This window comes from Callospermophilus lateralis, chromosome 5, assembly GCF_048772815.1.
Source record: "Callospermophilus lateralis isolate mCalLat2 chromosome 5, mCalLat2.hap1, whole genome shotgun sequence".
NCBI classification, from domain to species: Eukaryota; Metazoa; Chordata; class Mammalia; order Rodentia; family Sciuridae; genus Callospermophilus; species Callospermophilus lateralis.
In genome coordinates, this window is record NC_135309.1 from 74,887,807 (window position 1) to 74,908,749 (window position 20,943).

The window sequence follows — 20,943 nt, forward strand, 5'->3', positions numbered from 1 at the left end:
GGTTCAATCCCTAGCCCCAATCACTCCCCAACCCTCAAAGAAAAAGAACCGATCAGAGGCTTGTGAAGTGCCTGCTTGGATTGGCCCTCAGCAGCCACCGTTGGCAAGCCGGGACTTCAGGTCTCCTAGCAACAAGTTTGTGTGGCGGCAGAGGGGTGTTCACCAAGGCGAGTGCTCAGAAAGTCTTTCCTGGACCGTACCAGAGGACTTGGGCATCCAACTTTTCACTCACGCTTAACCCTGTATGTAGAATGGTCTTGGTAGGGCGGGGTCTTTTAAGGCAGTTGGCTGGAACCATTCCCCTCAATGAGTGGTGAGCTGCGTGGCCGACCAGTACTCCTCCCCAGCTACAGCGGCCTCCAGGTGTCTGGTCTAGTATCAGGCCTTTAGGTCATCCCTTGGCCTCTGATCTGAGAGCTCTTGGTCCTCCCTTCCTTGATGAAAGCATGTAGGAAAACCCAAGGCTTGACTTGGGCACAGTAGAAATTCGTATGTCCAGACTGTTTGTAGAAAAACATGGCAGTTCTCCCTTTATAAATTAATAAAATCTATCACCTAATACTACTATTATTAATTAAAGTTATGTTGTATTTGGGGTGGGGGGATGTATGTCATTGCAGTTGATATCTGTCAAGAAACTTCTAAATTGTACCCAGAAAAGCCAGAATGGAGATATCAATGCCCCCACCTCAGATATATGTAGAAAAAACTCTGGCTATTATCAAACCAGATATTGTTGACAAAGAGGAAGAGATACAAGATATTATTCTAAGATCTGGATTCACAATTGTTCAGGTAACTTCTGGGCATGATCATGCTTTTTAAAAAATCTTTGACACCCCCTCCCTTTAAATGTTTATGTAAATGTGCCTACCCATTTAGAGCCTTAGTGTTAAGCATTAAATTTAGCTTTATTTTTCTAAATATAAAATGATATGTGACAGTTAAGTTTTTGTCACAGTTCAAGTGGAAATAAAATGAGAAGTAAATCGCTTTTTCCTTCACCTTCCCATCTCCCACCCCACATCCCAATCTCCAGAGAGAGACAACCACTTAACACTTTCTGGTCTTCCAGGAGTTATCTATGTGTTTAAAAACTTTTTTAAGAATTATTTTTAGTTGTAGATGAACACAATACCCAATTTTATTTATTTTTTTAACATAGTACTAAGGATCAAACCCAGTGCCTCACATGTGCTAGGCAAGTGCTGTACCACTGAGCTACAACCCCAGCCCCACAAACATTTTTCCCACTTAAAACAGAGCTGTTCCATCCCCTGTGCCCCTTTACAAAATCCCTTAGATAGCATTCAGATTACATCCGAATCTATTTTATCCTTTCTAATTTAGGTGTAATATTTGCCCATACAGTTAATTTACTTGATTCTCTATGGATGGATTTTTAAATTGTTGCTATTTTTTCAATTATTATAAACATTTAGTATTTTACACCTTACATTTGTTTTACAGTATTCTAGAGGTTTGAAAATGAATATAAAATGTAGGGACTGGGATTGTGGCTCAGTGGTAGAGCGCTCCTCTAGCATGCTGATCCTCAGCACCACATAAATATAAAATGAAGATATTGTGGTCACCCAAAACTAAAAAATAAACATTTTTTAAAAATGTAGAAATTATCAAATAGAATTGAATTTGGGGGAGAGGGGGAGTACCAGGGATTGAACTCAAGGGCATTCAACCACTTAGCCACATCTCCAGCCTTTTTTAGTATTTTATTTAAAAACAGGGTCTAACTGAGTTGCTTGCTGTCGCGACCCCTTGCCCGCAAGGAAGACGCAACTCAGGAATCTTCTTTCAGCAGTTTATTCAGGCCTTGATTTAAGTATCTTTTTGTGACTCCCTTTCTTTCTCCTCTCTCTCGAGGGCCCAAGCACAGCCTAATAAAACCTCCCACGTACCAATCTTAAGCCGCCGCGTGGGTCTTTCTTATAGGGTGGCAAGAGATAGCGTGCCAACTCTCCACAAAGGAATTTGCTTATCACAGGCCACAGTGGAAGCCGGCGCCATCTTCTAATGGCGGCCACAATTTACAACAATGGCTTACCACAGCTTGCCTAGCAGAATTGAAGTGTGTGTGTGTGTGTGTGTGTGTGTGTGTGTGTGTACGTGCTTGTATGTATGGTGCTGGGGATTGAACCCAGGGCCTTTTGCATGTGAGGTAAGCACTCTACCAACTAAGCTGTATCCCCAGCCCAGAATTGAATAATTTTAACTTGTCCTCTTTTTACTATCTTATTTGAATTTCTAATATTTTATTCTTTTTTAAAAAAATATTTTTTTAGTTGTAGATGGACACAATACCTTTATTTATTTATTTATTTTTATGTGGTGCTGAGGATCGAACCCAGTGCCTCACACATGCTAGGCAAGCACTCCACCACTGAGCCACAAACCCAGCCCCTAGTATTTTATTCTCTTACATGTATGTATATGGTACCATAGTGCTTATTTAGTTAGTATTTTAAGAATAAAAAAAACTTCAGTTGTCTGTTCAGACATGTGATTTCAGTTGAGCTTTCATGGATAGGTGAGGGCTGAGCATAGGAATGGTACAAGAAAGTGTAGGGACATATTTAATATAATTAAAAGATTCAGTTGGCACAGTGGCATATGCCTGTAATCCCAGTGAATTGGGAGGCTGAAGCAGAAGGATCACTAGTTCAAGGCCAGTCTGGACTGTTTAGCAAAACTGTGTCAAATAAAAATAGAAAGGGCTCAGTGTTAAGAGAGCTCCTGGATTCAGTTCCCAATAGTCTACACACACACACACACACACACACACACACACACACAAATACAAAAAAACTCCTAAAAATCAGTTTGTGTGTTTGTATATCACTTGGTTTAGTTAGCAGTAAGTTTCAGACAAAAGCAGCCATTGTATATTTTTTACTTTTCCCTTTCAGTACTGGGGATTAAATCCAAGGCACTCAACTATTGAGCTACATTTCCAGCCCTTTTATTTTTATTTTGAGGTTTTTTTTTTTAAAACTGTATCCAGCTTTATTAACGATACTTTTCATAAACAATCATAGTATTTCAGGCAGGACATGGGCAGACAATCGTTAACAGTATACAAAAACTTTCAAACTCCCTTCTTGGATGAACTACCAAAATCAGAAAGCCACTATAAAACCCAATGAAGTCTTCATTTGATGCTCTGAATAGGGAAAGTTTAGAGTGAGGGTTGACATTTCACATTTAGCATGTTGTTTAACAACTTTTCACAAGCCACCCCTGACTTTCAGGAAATGAAAGGAAAATGGCAAAAATTATTAATCTGAAGATCCACAATCTAGAAAAGGAACGGCTGCTCTTCTGAGGGACATATTCTCACTGGAAAGTCCAGATTGCCCCACACACTGGTAATCACACTGGAATCAGGTCCCAACAGGTCTGCGTTTAGGGGAGTTAAGTCTATGCTGATGACAGAGAGGGACAGGAGGACATACAGATGAGTCTGAGTTTTTCCATACCACAAGTCATTTGTGCCAAAGTGGCTTTGTGTGCCAAGGTGGGTATGTGTGCCAACATCAGGGAATCCCTTCCTCTTGGGAACAAAGAGGAAGTCTCTCAAAACTAGAAGGGAAAGGGGTTTTCCCCCACAGCAATCCAGCTTTGGAGACATTCTACTAGTGACATATGCTCCTTCTCCCCCAAAACAACAATGAAGTGTTCTGTGTGCTAACAACATAGCTTAAAAAAAAAAAAAAAAAAAAGTAAAACAGAATTCTGCATTTTTATAAAACTTGATAAAAAATAGTATTTCAAACTGTATAGTCACCAGAAGTACACAGTTATCAAAAATGCACACACTTCACTTGGCATCTCCAGCACCTTCAGCTTTCTGTGCCTGGTCTGTTTTGGCATCTCCATTTTCTCAGGGTTATTCCCATCCTTGCCAGTGTCAACTTTTCCCTTTTTCCCTTTGGGTACCTTCTCTCCCTTCTTTGCAGGGGCCTTTTTAGGCTTGGGCTCTGGCCTTGGAGGAGCAGGTTTGGCAGAAAACCTTGCAGATCTTCTCTGTGGTTTATCTTTCACCTTGGCTTTATCTCCTTTAGCATCCCTTTCAGCCTTTTTCTTGGGCATAGTGGCCAAGGCAGCAGGACATAGGCGCTGGACTTGGGGATGCAGCAGCGTGCAGCTTTGGTCAGTCCGGGTCATTCTCGCCTTTTTCTTCTTCCTATTTTGAGGTTCTTAATAAGTTGCTGAGGCTGGCCTTGAACTTGATCCTTCTGCCTCAGCTTCCCCTGGGCTAGGATTGTAGGCATGCCATCTTACCCAATAAGCCATGGTGTATTGTATGTTGCTGTTACTGCTGCTGCTTTGTTTTTCTTCTTTAATTGTGGTAAAATATACATAATAAAATGTACCATTTTAACATTTTTCTTTCTTACACCGGGGATTGAACCCAGAGGTGCTCTACCACTGAGCCACATCCTCAGCTTCTTTTTAGGTTTTTTCCTTTTGATACAGGATTTCACTAAATTGCCTCAAATTTGTGATCCTCCTGCCTCAACCTCCTGATTTACTGGGATTACAGACATGAGCCACCGTGTCCAGCTCATTTTTAAGGGTACAACTTTTTTTTTTTTTTTTTTTGGTCCTGGGGAGTGAACCCAGGGGCACTTTACCAATAAATCCTAGTCTTTTTTATTTTGAGGAGGTGTCTTGCTAAATTGTGTAAAGTTTTGCTGAATTGCTGAGGCTGATCTCAAAATTTCAATCTTCCTGAATCACTAGGGCCACAGTCATGAGCCAGCACACCTGGCAAGGGTACATTTAAGTGCCATTAAATACATTCACATTGTATAAATATCACCATCACCCATCTCTGGAACTAAAAACTACTCATTAAAAAATAATTCCTTGTTCCCTCTCCCCCATCCCCTGGTAACTGCTATTATAGTTTCTATCTCTAGGAATTTGACTATTCTAGCTGTTTCATGTAAGTGAAATCATACAATATTTGTCCTTTTGTACTGTATGCTTTTAAAAACAGGCTTTCTTGGAGTTAGGAGTCCATTGAATTGGATGCTTTCCTGTTCTATTTGGGAAAGATTTCTGAAAAATTATATATCTTCTTCTCAGTAGGTGGCAGTCTTTCCTTTGTTTCAAATTAGGAGTTCTGTACTGGTTGTAATTGATATTACTGCTTCTTCTTCTTTTTTTTTTTTTTTTGTCAACCTAATTTCAAAAAATTTCACCTGATTTAATTTTAAAGCAAACAATGGCATACTGGTTCAGTATCAACTTTAAAGATGGTCCTTACTTTTTTAAATGATGCTATATTGCTTATTGATTTCTACTTATGGACACAATATTTTCTAGCAGGAAACCAAGGGGGAAATTTTCTTAGAGCTTCCTTACACTTAGTATTCACTTAGCACTTACATTCAAAGCTTATTCAAATGCATAAGAAACTACTGCAGAAACAAAAATGTTGTATTCACTTAGGAATCTAAGTTTAAAAATTACATCCCTGTATCAGTCTGATACCTTTTTTGTGGTAGCAACTGCACATGATTTTATGTTTTATACAGGATTACCCATGCAAAAGGTCAAAGGGTTGTATTGTCACATTTCAGCTCCATGTACCACCATGAGTTTGAGTTTATTTATCCAGAAAATAACTAGAAATGTGAGTTTAAAATTGAGTCACTGAAATATTTTTGTTTTAAGAAGCATGTCATTTATATTTACTTTTTCAGTTGAATAATGTTAACTCATTTTGCCTTGAACAGAAGTGATAAATAACTTGGATCTAAGTAATTTACTTCTTTATAACTGCCAAAAAAAAAAAAAAAAAGATGCTACATTAGCTAGCATACTGCAGAAGGTAGCTTTCCCTGCTTAAGAGGCATGTGATACATTGGGAATGGTAGAGTGCTGGGGAGGAAGGGGACAACTGACAGACCTCTTTGGGAGTCTGCTATAGAGTCAAGTAGAGCTCCCTTTAAAAGGTTTAGGGGAGGGCCTCGTGCAGTGGCCCACTCCTGTAATCCTGCGGATTTTGAGTTCAAAGCCAGCCTCAGCAATTTAGTGAGGCCCTAAGCAACTCAGGGAGATTCTGTCTCTAAATAAAATACAAAATAGGGCTAGGGGATGTGGCTTAGTGGTTAAGCACCTCTGGGTTCAATCCCCAGTACTAAATAAATAAATAAATAAAAATTTTAAAAAAAGTTTTGGGGCGGGACCCAATTCCACATTAGCCCTGGGAAATAAACCAAGATTTTGTTTTCAAAATGCAAAGTATATCAGGCTTAGCCATGATTTTACCCAGCACTCCACAGGCCTGTGTAAATCCACCATCTTACCTTATAAATGGTTCACAAAAAGAACCGATGAGCCAGGCACAGTGGCACACACCTGTAATCTCAGTGGATGGGAAGGCTGAGGCAGAAGGATTTGAGTTCAAAGCCAGCCTCAGCAGCTTAGCAAGAGCCTCTCTCAAAAAAAGAAAAAGGAGTGGGGCTGGAGTTGTGGCTCAAAAGTAAGGCACTTTCCTAGTATGTGTGAGGCCCTGGGTTTGATCCTCAGCACCACATATAAATAAAATAAAGGTATTGTTTCTACTTACAACTAAAAAATAAATATTAAAAAAAGAAAAGAAAAAAAGAAAGCTCTAGGGATGTGGATCAGTGGTTAAGCACCCCTGGTAATGGTTCATTCCCCAGTACCAAAAAAAAAAAAAAAATATATGAGCGCAACACTTTGAGCATGAGAAAGAGTAAGGAAAACAAGATCTTCACTGAATTCCTAATACAGTGTGGTAAAACTTCTTTAAGTAGTAAGTAAACAATCAGATCTTTTCAATGAAACCAGCATCTTCAACATAAGGAAATGGCAATTTCAGAATGTCAGTGCATCTGAATCTAAATTACTTGATACTGGGTCATACATACAGTGTTCTCAAAATGATTTTGTGAATGAGAATCCTAAACAAGGACTTATTTTTCTGTTCTTTTCTTTGGTCCTGGGTATGGAACACAGAGGCATCTACCACTGAGCTATATCCCTAGACCTTTTTATTTTTTATATTATTTATTTTTTTGTGGTGCTAATGATTGAACCCAGGGGCTTATGCATATGAGGCAAGCATTCTACCAACTGAGCCATATCCCCAGCCCTTTATTTTTTATTTTAAGATGGGGTTTCACTAAGTTGCCAAGGCTAGACTCAAACTTGCAATCTTCCTGCCTCACCCTCTGCTCCCAAATTTCTGGGATTACAGGCATGCACCATCACACCTAGCTTTAAACAAGGATTAAATGAAGAAAAAGGAAAATTGATGATGTATCATTATTTATCATTCACAATAAAGAAGGTCTTTTTTTTCTTTCTTTCTTTCTTTTTTTTTTTTTTTTTTTTGGTAGCAGGAATTAAACCCAGGGGCACTTAACCACTGAGCAATATTCCCAGTCCTTTATATGTTTTATTTATTTTTTTATTAATATTTTTAGTTGTAGATGGACATATAACTTTATTTTATTCATTTATTTTTATGTGGTGCTGGGATCAAACTATGTGCTAGGCAAACGCTTTACCACTGAGCTACAAACCCAACCCCTTATGTTTTATTTTGAGAAAGGATTTTGCTGCGTTGCTCGGGGGCTTACTTAATTGTTGATCTGGCTTTGAACTCATTATCATCCTGCCTCAGCCTCCCAAGTCTCTGGTATTACAGGTTTGACAAACTCGTCAAAACCTTCTTTGAAGGCTAAAATTAGTCAAAATATATAGATCAAAAAATGTCTTATTTACAGTTGTTAATAAGGAAGTGAGAAGTTTCAAAAGCACTTGATTTAGCTAATCCTTGATACTATTATTTAAAATTGAGACATGATACTATGTATGGTTCTTATGCAAATTAGTGGTCTTTGTTGGGCATGAATGAGTGTAACTCTGTGTGTGTGTGTGTGTGTGTGTGTTACCAGAGATTGAACCCAGGGTCCCTTAACCACTGAATCACATCCTCAGCCCTTTTTATGTTTTATTTTGAGACTGGGTCTTGCTAAATTGCTGACTTAAATTTTCAATCCTCCTGCCTCAGCCTCCTGAGCTGCTGGGATTACAGGGTGCCCCACCACACTCAGCCCTTTATTTTTTTATGTATTGGTACTAGAGATTGAACCCGGAGCACTTTGTCATTGAGCTACATCCAATTCTTTATTTTCTGTTTTGAGACAGTATCTCTCTTAAGTTGCTGAGGGTCTTGCTAAATTGAGCAGGCGAGGCTTGAACTTGGGATACTCATGTCTCAGACTCTTGAGCCTCTAAGATTGCAGGTATGCCACCATTACCAGCTGAATTTAATTTACCTTTATTATGATGATGATTATTATTATTGAACATAGAGGTGCTCAACTATTGAGCCAAAATGCCAGCCTTATTTATTTATTTAGGTACCAAGAATTGAATCCAGGGGTGCTTAACCACTGAACCACATCCCTAGCCCCTTTTTATATTTTATTTAGAGACAGGGTCTCATTGAGTTGCTTAGGGCCTCACTAAATTGCTAAGGTTGGCTTTGAATTCACAAACATCCTGTCTCAGCCTCCCTAGTCCCTGGGATTTCAGGCATACACCACTGTGCCTGGCTCCTATTTTATTTTGAGACAGGACCTCACTAAATTGCTGAGGCTGGCTTTGAACTTGTGATTGTCCTGCCTCAGCCTTCTGAGCCACTGGAGTTACAGGTGCCGGCCACCATACCTGGCCATTTATTTATTTATTTAGGAACCAAGACTTGGATCTGGGGTGCTTAACCATTGAGCCACATCCCCTAGTTTTTTTTTCGGTACTGGGGATTGAACCCAGGGATGCTTTATCACTGAGCTACATCCGCAGCAACCCCCTGCTTTTTTTCCCCCTTGATTTTGAAATAGGGTTTTGCTAGTTTGCCGAGGCTAGCCTCTAACTTCCAATCCTCCAGCTCCAGCCTCCTGAGTTGCTGGGACTTACAGGCATACTTCCATGCCCAGGTAGGCCAAGAATTTTTACACTAGTTTAGGTTTAGAAATTCATCAGATTGGACTCTTTTAATATTTAAAATAAAACTTTTTACCACACACAAGAGAATGGGGGAGAGTTGGAGTGATGAAGAGAAGTTGATCTATAGGTACTGAACTTTAATTAGATTGGATAAGATGTTCTGGCATGCTATTGCACAGTATGATAATGGACTATATATTTCAAAAAGCTAGAAGAAAGGAGTTTTAATGTTTTCTCCATAAAGAAATGATAATGTTTGGGGAGATGGATATGTTTAACCTGATCTAAACATTATACAATGTGCCAAGTGTGGTAGTACAAGCCTGTAATTCCAGCTACTCAGAAGGCTAAAACAGGAGAGTCTAGAGTTTTGAGGCCAGCCTGGACAATTTAGTGAGACCCTGTTTCAAAACAAAAAGGACTGGGATGTAACTCAGTGGTACAGCCCCACTGGGTTTGATACCCAGTACCTAAAAAAAAACAAAAAACAAAAAACCCAATGGTGGGCATAGGGTTCACACCTGTACCACACCTGTAACTCCAGCAATTTGGGAGACTGAAGCAGGAGGATTGCAAGTTCAAAGTCAGCCTCAGCAACTTAGGGAGATCCTGTCTCAAACTTAAAAAAAAAAAAAAAAAATACAGGACTGGGATATAGCTCAGTGGTAAAGGAGCCCCAGGGTTCAGTCCCCAGTATCCCTCCTATCCCTCCCAATTACACATTTTTTTTTGTGTGTGTGTGTATGTGTATCTCACATGGTAGTATAATATTTATTTACATCAATAAGTATAATGTTTATTCTTCTGTTCGTAAGTTAAAAAATAAAGTTAGTCTTGGGGTGTAGCTCAGTGATAGAATGCTTGCCTATCATGTGTTAGGCCCTAGGTTCAGATCCCTGGCACCACGGCCAGGGCTTGATGGACATACCTATAATCCCAGCAATTTGGGAAGCTGAGGCAGGAAGATTGCAAGTTCTAGGCCATCCTGGACCACTTAGTGAAAGCCTATTTCAAAATTCAAAAACAAAATAACAAAAATGGTGGAGCAGGACTAGAGATGTAGCAGAGCCCTTGCCTAGCCTATGTGAAACCTGGATTTAATCCCCAGCACTACAAAAATAAAAATAGAAATTAAAAATGTAGCTTAGTGGTAGAGTGCTTGCTTATCATGTGCGAGTCCAAGTTTCAGTCCCCAGCACTACACACAGACACATATACACACAAAGTAAATTTAAATTAAAAAAAAAAAATGATGGAGATTTTTATCCTTTGCCTAGTGACTTCTCTCCATGTCTTACTATCTTTACTCCATACTCTAGTCAAAAGTTCTTTGATGTCTTTTTTTTTTTTCTTTAGAGAATGTTGCCCAGCTGGCCTTTTAACTCATGGGCCCAACTAATTCCTTCTGTCTCAGGCTCCCAAGTATTGGGACTACATGTGTGGACCACTGTCCCCACATATTGGTGTCTATTTTTATCCTTCTGTTCTAGAGATTAACCTAGGGACACTACCACTGAGCCACATTCCCAATCCATTTTTAATTTTAAGACAGAGTCTCAGCCAGGCACAGTGGTGCACATCTGTAATCCCAGAGATTTGGGAGGCTGATTTGGGAGCATTGCAAGCTCAAGGCCAGCCTCAGTGAATTATCGAGGCCCTAAACTACTTAGTGAGACCCTGTCTCAAGATAATAAATAAAAAGGGGATGTAACTCAGTGGTAAAACGCACCCCTTGTTCAATCTCTAATACAAAAAGAAAAGAGAGAGAGAGAGAAACAGAGAGACAGACAAGGTCCCAGGAGATTCACTAGGCTGATTTCAAATTTGCCAAACCCTGCCTCAACCTTCTGAATAGATGGAATTACAGGTGTGTAACAACACCAGGTTCAACTGGTGATCTGAACCCAGGAGCACTTAACCACTGAGCAACATCCCCAGCCCTTTTTAATTTTTTTTTTTTTTTTAAATTTTGAGACAGGTTCTCTCTAAGTTAGAGCCTCTCTAAGTTGCTGAAGTTGGCTTTGAACTTGTGATCCTCCTGCCTCAGCCTCCCCAGTTGCTGGGATTACAGGCATGAGTTTCTACAAGGTTGGTGATTTATTTACTTTTTTTTTTTTTTTACAGCACTCAAAATAACTGCTTTTAGAGAATAAGTGATATTCAAATTGGGGAAAATGATTGACCCAGCTACCATGATTTTTAAAGTTTAATTGCTCCTTCTTTTTTTTTTTTTTTTTTTTTTTTTTTTGTGGTCCTGGGGATTGAACCCATGGCCTGGTACATGCCAGGCTAGCGCTCTACCAACTGTGCTATATCCCCAGCCCTAATTGTTCCTTCTTATAGCTTCACATTTGTTGGGGAGAAAAAACATTTATTTGTCCAAAATGTTTCATATTATGTCAAATGGAGAGATGAAACACAACTAATTTTTCTTAGGGTTACAATAAAATCAACAGATATGTCAGAACCAGAATAAAGAATACATAACATTCAAGTGAAAATGTTCTTTACTGCATCATTATTCTGCATGATATTTCTAATGACCATAACAAAACAGCTTCCCAAGTAATGTAGGAAAATTTAACAAAGAATGGAAAAAATCACACATATATAGTGAAAGATGAATTTGAAATATTCAGAAGTCCAATTTTGTTTCTTTAATATGTATGAAGTACACATTAACAACATCTTGATAATTGGAATATTACTTTAGGAAGGAGATGTGATGGGGGCTTACATGTATTATCTCAGTTACTCAGAGGCTGAGGGAGGAGGATCACAAATTTGAGGCTAACCTTAGCAACTTAATATGAGACCCTGTCTAAAAATAAAAATTAAAAAAGGCTGTGTTTGTAGCTCAGTAGTAAAGTGCCCCTGTGTTCAACCCCCAATTTTAATTAATTAATTCCCAAATAAATAAATTCTCAGTTTAAATAAATAAAAAGGGCTGGGAATGTAGCTTCATGGTAGAATATCCCTGAGTTAATTCCAAGAACCAAAAAAAGTGGGAGGGAGCAGTGTGCAATTGTGTATGCCTGTAATTTTAGCAAGTTGGAGGTTGAGGAAAGATTACTACAAATTCAAGTCCAGTCTGTTTCAAAATAAAATTAAAATAAAATAAAAATGGCTGAGGGTATAGCTCAATGGTAGAAAGCCCCTGGGTTAAATCCCCAGTATCACTAAAAAAAAAAAAAAAAAAAAGGAAATGTGATGAATTTGTCATTAGCAAGGAAGGTTGCCAAACTGGAATCATTTTTCTTCAGTAGGTTACATAATACCTCTTATTATCTTATTTCAGTGTACATTTAATTATCATGTTCTTTCTTCATAATATAAAGATAAGCCAAGTTTGTAATTAGATTGGTACTAATTTCAAGTTATTAATGACTTAATAAGGTACTATTGAACTGTCACTTTAAATGCTTTTGTTGACTTTGTTTTTCTTATAGAGAAGAAAACTACATCTTAGCCCTGAGCACTGTAGTAACTTTTATGTGGAACAGTATGGGAAAATGTTTTTCCCAAATTTAACAGCCTACATGAGTTCTGGACCACTTGTTGCCATGATATTAGCTAGACATAAAGCCATCACTTACTGGAAAGAACTTTTGGGACCAAGTAATTCTTTAGTAGCTAAGGAGACACACCCAGACAGGTAATCTTCCTGGGATGGGAGAATTGAATCCATCTGTAAAAATTTTTTAAAAAGAAAGTCTGATTTTATTGTAATGGGAGTTTTCTTTTATTTAGAAGTTTTCCTCAATTAGCTTTTCTTTGAGGAGTCTGTGGGGTTTTGATTTTCTATTTTAACTATTTCAGTGTCTATCTTAATACCAAATACTACAAAAGGCCTCAGAAAATTATAATTTATGATTAATTAGCCTTATTATTTTCTTATCCTTGAATTAAACTGCCACTGAAGTAGGATTTTTCATGGGAAAATTGGTATGGTATTTTAAAAGAATATTGGTAATTCAGAAGAAACCCAAATTTTCAGCATTATCACTAACGTCTGAAAACAAGAGGACACTGAGTTCTTGAACGCCATCAACCCACACCCATTGTTGGGGATTGAACCTAGGGCCTCACACATGCCAAGCAACCATCTACCACTAAGCCACATCCTTACCCTGAGTTCTGGCACTTCTGTGTATGCATTGCTTTTTCAGTTCTCACAAAATAATACCTCTTTCTTACATAGAGAACTCCTATTTTCCCAGTATATCCTTCCTGCAGATTTAAATGTATTTGGCCCTTATCTAGATAGATATAAGCTAAAGTTCAAAATATATCAAAGCCTACATATGTAAGAAGTGGCAATGCTTCTGTAAGATTTCTAAGTAGAATGCATTCATATGAAATAAGGAAAAGGTGTGGATTAGATGGGCATCAACTGTAATTTACTTTTAGTCTAAGGGCAATTTATGGCACAGATGACCTGAGGAATGCACTTCATGGGAGTAATGACTTTACTGCAGCAGAAAGAGAAATTCGTTTCATGTTTCCTAAAGGTGAGTTACATGTGACTGATCTGTCAACTCTATCGCCTTATTTGATTTTTCTTTTCTTTTGAAGATATGGCTGGGAAGGAAGATAACAGGAGTTTTCTCCAATATATTTTGTCATATTTTCAAGTTGGAGTTACTCAAAAACTTGAAGCCACAAATTGAAAACTAAACATTTTCCACAGAACTAAACTGTGCCCTTTAGGGAATCTTTTGAAAGTTTCTTTCTCTTGGACTAGACATATTTAGGGTTGCTCTTCTCCTAATCTTTAGTGCTTCAATAAAACTTTTTATACGAGAAGTAGGGGAAGGAAGGAAGAAAAGGAACTCTCTTAGAAATTACAATTGATTTACCATCTTCTCTAACAGTTAACTGTGTGCCTAACAAAGTCTCATGCAATTATGAAATTAACAATTCTAGGATCTTTTTTTTTGTTTCCATTCTACTGTGGACGTTATAAGCTTCTTGGAAGAGGACGTAGTAAGGAATAGCATGATATTTTGGGATGGTTTTCAATCATATTTTTAACAAAAAGAAAAATCTGGTGACCAGTAGCGTCACTTTCTCATCTTTATTAAAAGTAACACATTGGGCTGGGGGTATATCTCAGTGTATCTGGAGAAAAGCACTTGCTTAAGAATGCACAATATCCTGGATTTGATCCCCAGCATTGCAGACAGGAAAAAGAAAAAAGAAAAATAAGTGGACCTACTATTACTTATTTTATATATATATGGAAGGGTGGGGAGGTGCAGGTCCTGGGGATTGAATCAGAGGTACTTTACCATAGAACTACTTCCCCAGCCCTTTTTATTTTAAGACAGGTTCTCACTAAATTGCTGAAGCTGGCCTTGAACTTACAATGTTCTGTCAGTTTCCTGAATATAAATATATTCTTTATAAATTCTATTTATTGTAAGACTTGTCACTTGTAGTATGACAAGAAAATAAAACTGAAAAGACTAAAAATTTCTGAAGCTGACATATTTAAAAAATTGAAATTAATAAAATTTTATAGATGGAAACATTTTATATGTATACTCAGTACTCTGTAAGAGCAAGGACTATGTATTATTTACTATTGTTTCTGTAACACTGTGTAAAGTACTTGTTATTTGTTGAATGAATTATCTCCTAATTTTGAACATTTATTCATTCACATTTTTCATAATATTGTCTACTATAAAATATATTTTATATAAAACAGTATTTATTTTATAAAAACTGGGCGTGGTGTTGCACATATGTGATCCTAGTTATAGGTGGACACAATATCTTTATTTTTTTTTTGTTAATTTTTTTTTTAAAGAGAGAGTGAGAGAGGGAGGGAGGGAGAGAGAGAGAGAGAGAAGTTTAATATTTATTTTTTAGTTATTGGTGGACACAACATCTTTGTTTGTATGTGGTGCTGAGGATCGAACCCGGGCCGCACGCATGCCAGGCGAGCGCGCTACCGCTTGAGCCACATCCCCAGCCCCGACACAATATCTTTATTTTATTTTTTTAATGTGGTGCTGAGGATCAAACCCAATACCTCACACATGCTAGGTGAGTGCTCCACCTCTGAGCCACAATCCCAGCGCCCTCCCCCCCATTTATATTTAAAGATAGGGTCTTCCCAAATTGCTTAGGCTGGCCTCAAACTTGTGATATTCCTCCTTAAGCCTCATGAGTAAGCTGGGATTATAGGTGTCTGCCACCATGCTAGGTTTCAGGTATCCTTTTTTTTTTTTTTTTAATAGTTTTTAGTTGTTGATGGAGTTTTATTTTATTCATTTATTGATATGCAGTGCTGAGAATCAAACCCAGTGCCTCACACAGAAAGCAAGCCCTCTACCACTGAGCCACTATCCCAGCCCTCTGGTATCCTTTAAAATGACTTTCTTATATTTCATCACTTATGTTTGTTTTAACAAGAATATATTTGTATTTGCAGTGATTGTTGAGCCCATTCCAATTGGACAAGCTGCTAAGGACTATTTAAATTTATATGTCACACCAACTCTGCTTAAAGGACTCACAGAGCTTTGTAAACAAAAACCAAGAGATCCTTTTGTAAGAAATCTTTTGTACATTAAAAAAATGTTGTCTGTAGTTGTCATTTTAAAACATTGTATTTTTTGAAATAGTGAAAGTATTGAGAGCTTTTTTAAAATGAACATTTTAAAAACTATTTTATATACATAGCAGATATTTAGCATAACTATTGATTACTTATTTACTTGCTGAATTTTGTTCAGCATTTTAATTCTCATGTTATCTAATGTTTTTTAAAAATTAAACATTTTTTTTATCTATTTGTTCTACCATGCGTCACGTGTGAGAATGGCTCCCGACAATTTGTAGTACTTGAGTTTGAACCCAGGAACACTCTACCACTAAACCACATCCCAGACCTTTTTATTTTTTTTTAATTTTTAGACAGGGTATCAATAAATTGCTGAGACTGGCCTTGAACTTGTGATCCTCCAGTTTCCCCAGTCATTGGTATTACAGTTATGTGCCATGGTGCCTGGCATCATAATATCTATTTTTTTTTTAAACTAGAGCAACTTATATTTATTCACATTCCCAAATGCCTCCACAATGCTCAGTAAAATGTAAGAATAGTTTGGTAGAAGGAATTAGGATAGTTATTCAGGGTCAACTGTCATCCAATGTCTTCTTTACAGTTACTCCTACCCATTTGAAGACTCTCAAAGATCATCAGGGAAGGTTATTTTATTTAATGCAATCCTAGGGACAGAATCCACGAATACCCTACCACTGAGGTATAAAACCCCAGCACTGCCCCTCACCCACCTTTTGAGACAGAATCTTGATAAATTGCTGAGGCTGGCCTCAAACTTGAGACACTTCTGCTTCAGCCTCGGAAATAACTGAGATGGCAGGCATGTACCACTGCCCCAACAGGGAAGATTACTTTAATGCCAGCTTTTCTTTTCTTTGCAGTACAGGGAATTGAACCCAGGGCTCTCCTGAATGCCACACAAATGCTTTACCACTGAGCTACATCCCAGCTTTTTTATTTTGAGACAGGGTTTTAATACATTGCTTAGGCTGAATTTTCCATTCTCTTACCTAAAAACTTCTTGAGGATCTTGGATTATAAATATGTACTACCTTGCCAGATGGAAAAGATCTAATCCCTTCTACTAATTTTCTGCTTTCACCAGAAAATAAAATAGGCATATTGTGAAAATAATATGTTTATTTAATAAGAAGCTTGTGACTGCTGGGTGTAGAGGTGCATGCCTGTAATTCCAGCAGTTTGATAGCCTGAGGCAGGAGAATTGCAAGTTCAAAAGCAGCCTCGACAAATTAGTGAGGTCCTGTGTCAAAACAAAAAATAAAAAGGTCTGGGGATGTGGCTCAGTGGTTAAGAGCCCTTGTGTTCAATTCCTGTTAACAACAACAACAAATTAATAAAATAAATAAATAAAAAGGGCTGGGGATATAGCTCAGTGGTAGAGAGTCCCAATACTGGCGGGGGGGGGGGGGGGGGGAGGAAAATTTAAAATTTTAATTCTTTAAAAATAATTTTTTTTTTTTTAGTTGTAGATGGACACAATACATTCATTTTATCTATTTTTATGTGGTGCTGAGGATCGAACCTAGTGCCTCACATGTGCTAGGCAAGCTCTCTACCACTGAGCCACAACCCCAGGCCCCAATTTTAATTCTTTTTTTTTGTACCAGGGATTGAACTCAGGGACACTCGACCACTGAGCCACATCCCCAGCCCTATTTTGTATTTTATTAGAGACAGGGTCTCACTGAGTTGCTTAGTGTCTCACTTTTGCTGAGGCTGGCTTTGAACTCGAGATCCTCCTGCCTCCTCCATCTCCTGAGCCACTGGGATTACAGGTGTGCGCCACAATTTTAATTCTTATTTTACTTTTTACAATTCTGAGAATCAAACCCAGCACCTTGTGCATGCTAGGCAAGCACTCTACCAAGTGAACTACATCTCCAAGCCCTCTTCTAGAATTTTTGTTTTGTTTTCTCAGGGATGGAACCCAGGGCCTCACACATACTAGGCAAGTACTTTACCACTAAGCTACATACATCCCCAGTCCTAGAGTTTTTATGTTTGACTTTATCCTGCATTGGATTTATTTTTGCATTTAACACAAAATGAAGATGCATATTGATTATTTTCCTGACCAATTGTCCTTGTACATTGATTTGTAAAGCTTGATTTAATCACATAATAAATTCTGTACTCTGCTCCATTGACCTGTAGTTTTTGTTGTTGTTGTTTTTGGTTTTTTTGGTACTGGTTATTGAACCCAGGGGTGCTTAACCACTGAGCCACATCCCCAACCCTTTTTTAAAATATTTTATTTAGAGACAGAGTCTCACTAAGTTACTTAGGGCATCACCAAATTTTCTGATGCTGGCTTTGAACTCATAATCCCTCCTGCCTCAGCCTCACAAACTGCTAGGATTATAGGCATATGCCTCAGCACCCAGCTTGATCAATAGTTTTGACAAGTACCCCCCAAAATAACTTTTAACACTATTTTCACTACTTTTGTATATACCTGATTTTTAATTTTTACTGTGGTGTAATATGTATAATTTATATATGCATAAAATTTGCTATTTAAATTTTTTTTAAGAATATTTGTTTTAGTTGTAGATGGACATATCTTTATGTGGTGCTGAGGACTGAACCCAGTGTCTCACATACATGTGCGAAGCAGGCACTCTACCACTGAGCCACAACCCCAGCCCCCATTTTAACTTTTTTTTTTTTTTTAGGTGTAGATGGACACAACACAATGCCTTTATTTTATTTATTATAATGTGTTAAGTGGGGGCTGCATGCTTGCCTCTCACATGCATGAGACACTGGGTTTGATCCTCAGCACCACATTAAAAAATCTTATAAATAAATAAGAAAACCAATGCACTAATTCTTTTTTTTTTTTTCAGAGAGAGAATTTTTTAATAGTTATTTTTTTTAGTTTTCGGTGGACACAACATCTTTATTTTATTTTTATGTGGTGCTGAGGATGGAACCCAGTGCCCACACACATACCAGGCAAGATCGCTACCGCTTGAGCCACATCCCCACCCCAATACATTAATTCTTTTTAAAAAAAAAAAAAAGTGATAAGTGAACTAAGCCACCACAAAAGAACACATATTGCATGATTCTGTAAAATTTTGCTCATTTGTTTTCAGGATTTTATTAGTTTTTAGTTCTTATAATTAGGTCAGTCATCCTAAGATGGAGTTAACTTTTATATGTATTGTGAGGTAAGGGTTCAATTTCATTCTTCTACATACAGAAACCTAGTTGTTACAGTACCATTTGTTTAAAGCAATTATTCTTTCTGTATGAGCGGAATTGGTACCATTGTCAAAATTGGGGCTGGGGATGTAGTGTGAGACATTGGTTTTGAGTCTCAGCACCACATATAAATAAAATAAAGGTCAAGAGACAACTAAAAATATTTTTAAAAAGTAAATTGGCCACAGATATATGGATTTATTTCTGGAAATAGTTAAAATCACCTCTTTTTTTTTTTTTTTTTTAATCTTCCAATATTTATTTTTTAGTTCTCGGCAGATACAACATCTTTGTTTGTATGTGGTGCTGAGGATCGAACCCGGGCCGCACGCATGCCAGGCGAGCGCGCCACCGCTTGAGCCACATCCCCAGCCCCAAAATCACCTCTTATGCCAGGTACAGAGGTGCACACCTGTAATCCCAGCAGCTCAGGGAGCTGATGCAGGAGGATCACAAGTTCAATGCCAGCCTCAGCAAGTTAGTGAGATCCTATGTCAAAATAAAACAATAAAAAAGGGAATGGGGATGTGGCTCAGGGGTTAAGTGCTCCTGGGTTCAATCCCTGGTACCAAAAGAAAAAAAAAAAAGTCATCTCTTATGCATAGCACGGGGGGGGCCCTGGGTTTGAGCCCCATCATTGAAAAAAAAATCCCTTGTTCTGAACATTTGTATTAAAGCAAATAATTATTAACATAATTATATCTTTGTAACTTTTTAAAATTTTTTCAGTGGACACAACATCTTTATTTTATTTTTATGTGGTGCTGAGGATCGAACGCAGTGCCCCACACATGCCAGGCGAGCATGTTACTCTTGAGCCACATCCCCAGCCCCCTCTTTGTAACTTTTTAAACTACACTATCGGAACTGTGGGCATTAATTATGCTTTTGGATATGGGAATGCACTTGGGGAAATTTACAACTAAACTTCTATGTCTGTCTTTGTTGTTTTGTTCATTTATTTATTTACTTATTTATTTATTTTGCTACTGGAGCTTGATTTACCACTGAGCTACACCCCCAGCCCTTTTTTATTTTGAACCAGGGCCTCACTTAGTTGCTTGGAACCTCACTAATTTGCTGGGGCCAGCTTCAAATTTGTAATCTTCTTGACTCAGCCTCCCAAATCCTGGGATTACAAACAGACCACAGTACCCAGCTTTTTTTTTTTTTTTTTTTTTTTTTAAGAGATGGGGTCTTGCTGGGCGCCATGGTGAATGCCTGTAATCCCAGCGGTTTGGGAGGCTGAAGTAGGAGGAGTTCAAAGCCTCAGCAAAAACTAAGTGCTAAGCAGCTTGGTGAGACCCTGTCTCTAAATAAAATACAAAATAGGGCTGGAGATGTGGCAGCTCAGTGATTGAATACCCCTGAGTTCAATCCCTGGTACCAAAAAGGAAAAAAAAAAAAAGAGAGAGAGAGAGAGAGAGAGAAAGAGAGAGAGAGATTGATATGGGGGCCTATTATTTTGCTTTGTTTCCTTTTCTTTTTAAATGGTACTGAAGATCAAACCCTAGGCATGCATATGGTAAGCATGCTGTCTCTACCACTGAGCTATGCAACCTCTGTTCACTTTCATGAATTCTTTGAGTTGTTTTTTTTTTAAGTAGGATTATGCTATCTATGAACAATTTTACTTCTTCTTTTCCAATTTTGACATATACTTTACAATTTTGCATAATGTAAATCATAGTGTTTTGATTTTTAATGGTCATTTCCTTAAAGTGATATTGAAAACTAAGTTTCTAATTAATATAGTATGTATTAGAAAGAAATATTTAAGTGTTTAACTTAAGATTTTTTTTTCTTCCATAGATTTGGCTAGCTGATTGGTTGCTGCAGAATAATCCCAACAAACCCAAATTTGATTATCATCATATAATTGCAGAAGAGCCTCAAAATCCTCCAAAGAACAAATCATGAACTATCTTATTGCAAAAGCTTATGCTTCTGCTTTAAAAAACAAAAATAAAAACAAAACAAAAAAATCTACCACCTTATTCATTGCTTATCTCATGTGTAAGGTCCTGGGTTCAATCCCTAGCACCACACAAAAAGGAAATAAATAAAGAAAAGAAATTAAAAAGAAACCTTATTCTTAAGGGTTTATTTCTTTAAAATAA

At 37.7% G+C, this 20,943-nt stretch overlaps 1 protein-coding gene and 1 pseudogene across 1 annotated transcript; one reads left to right on the forward strand and one right to left on the reverse strand.

Annotated features, from left to right (window-relative positions):
* Positions 1–161: 161 nt before the first annotated feature.
* Positions 162–20,743, forward strand: Nme5 (NME/NM23 family member 5). The gene is made up of 6 exons (XM_076857675.1): positions 162–242; positions 621–795; positions 12,465–12,670; positions 13,426–13,526; positions 15,458–15,576; positions 20,636–20,743. The coding sequence occupies exons 2-6, from the start codon at positions 667–669 to the stop codon at positions 20,741–20,743; spliced, it is 663 nt and encodes a 220-aa protein (XP_076713790.1). The 5' UTR covers positions 162–242; positions 621–666.
* Positions 3,839–4,110, reverse strand: LOC143399280 (non-histone chromosomal protein HMG-17 pseudogene; annotated as a pseudogene).
* Positions 20,744–20,943: the final 200 nt, after the last annotated feature.

Bases quoted from the DNA above. Each gene is read 5' to 3' on its own strand.
- Nme5 (XM_076857675.1), top strand. From the start codon at position 667: ATGGAGATATCAATGCCCCCACCTCAGATATATGTAGAAAAAACTCTG. The intron at 796-12,464 runs GTAACTTCTGGG...TTTTTCTTATAG, and splicing joins CTGGATTCACAATTGTTCAG to AGAAGAAAACTACATCTTAG. The intron at 12,671-13,425 runs GTAATCTTCCTG...ATTTACTTTTAG, and splicing joins AAGGAGACACACCCAGACAG to TCTAAGGGCAATTTATGGCA.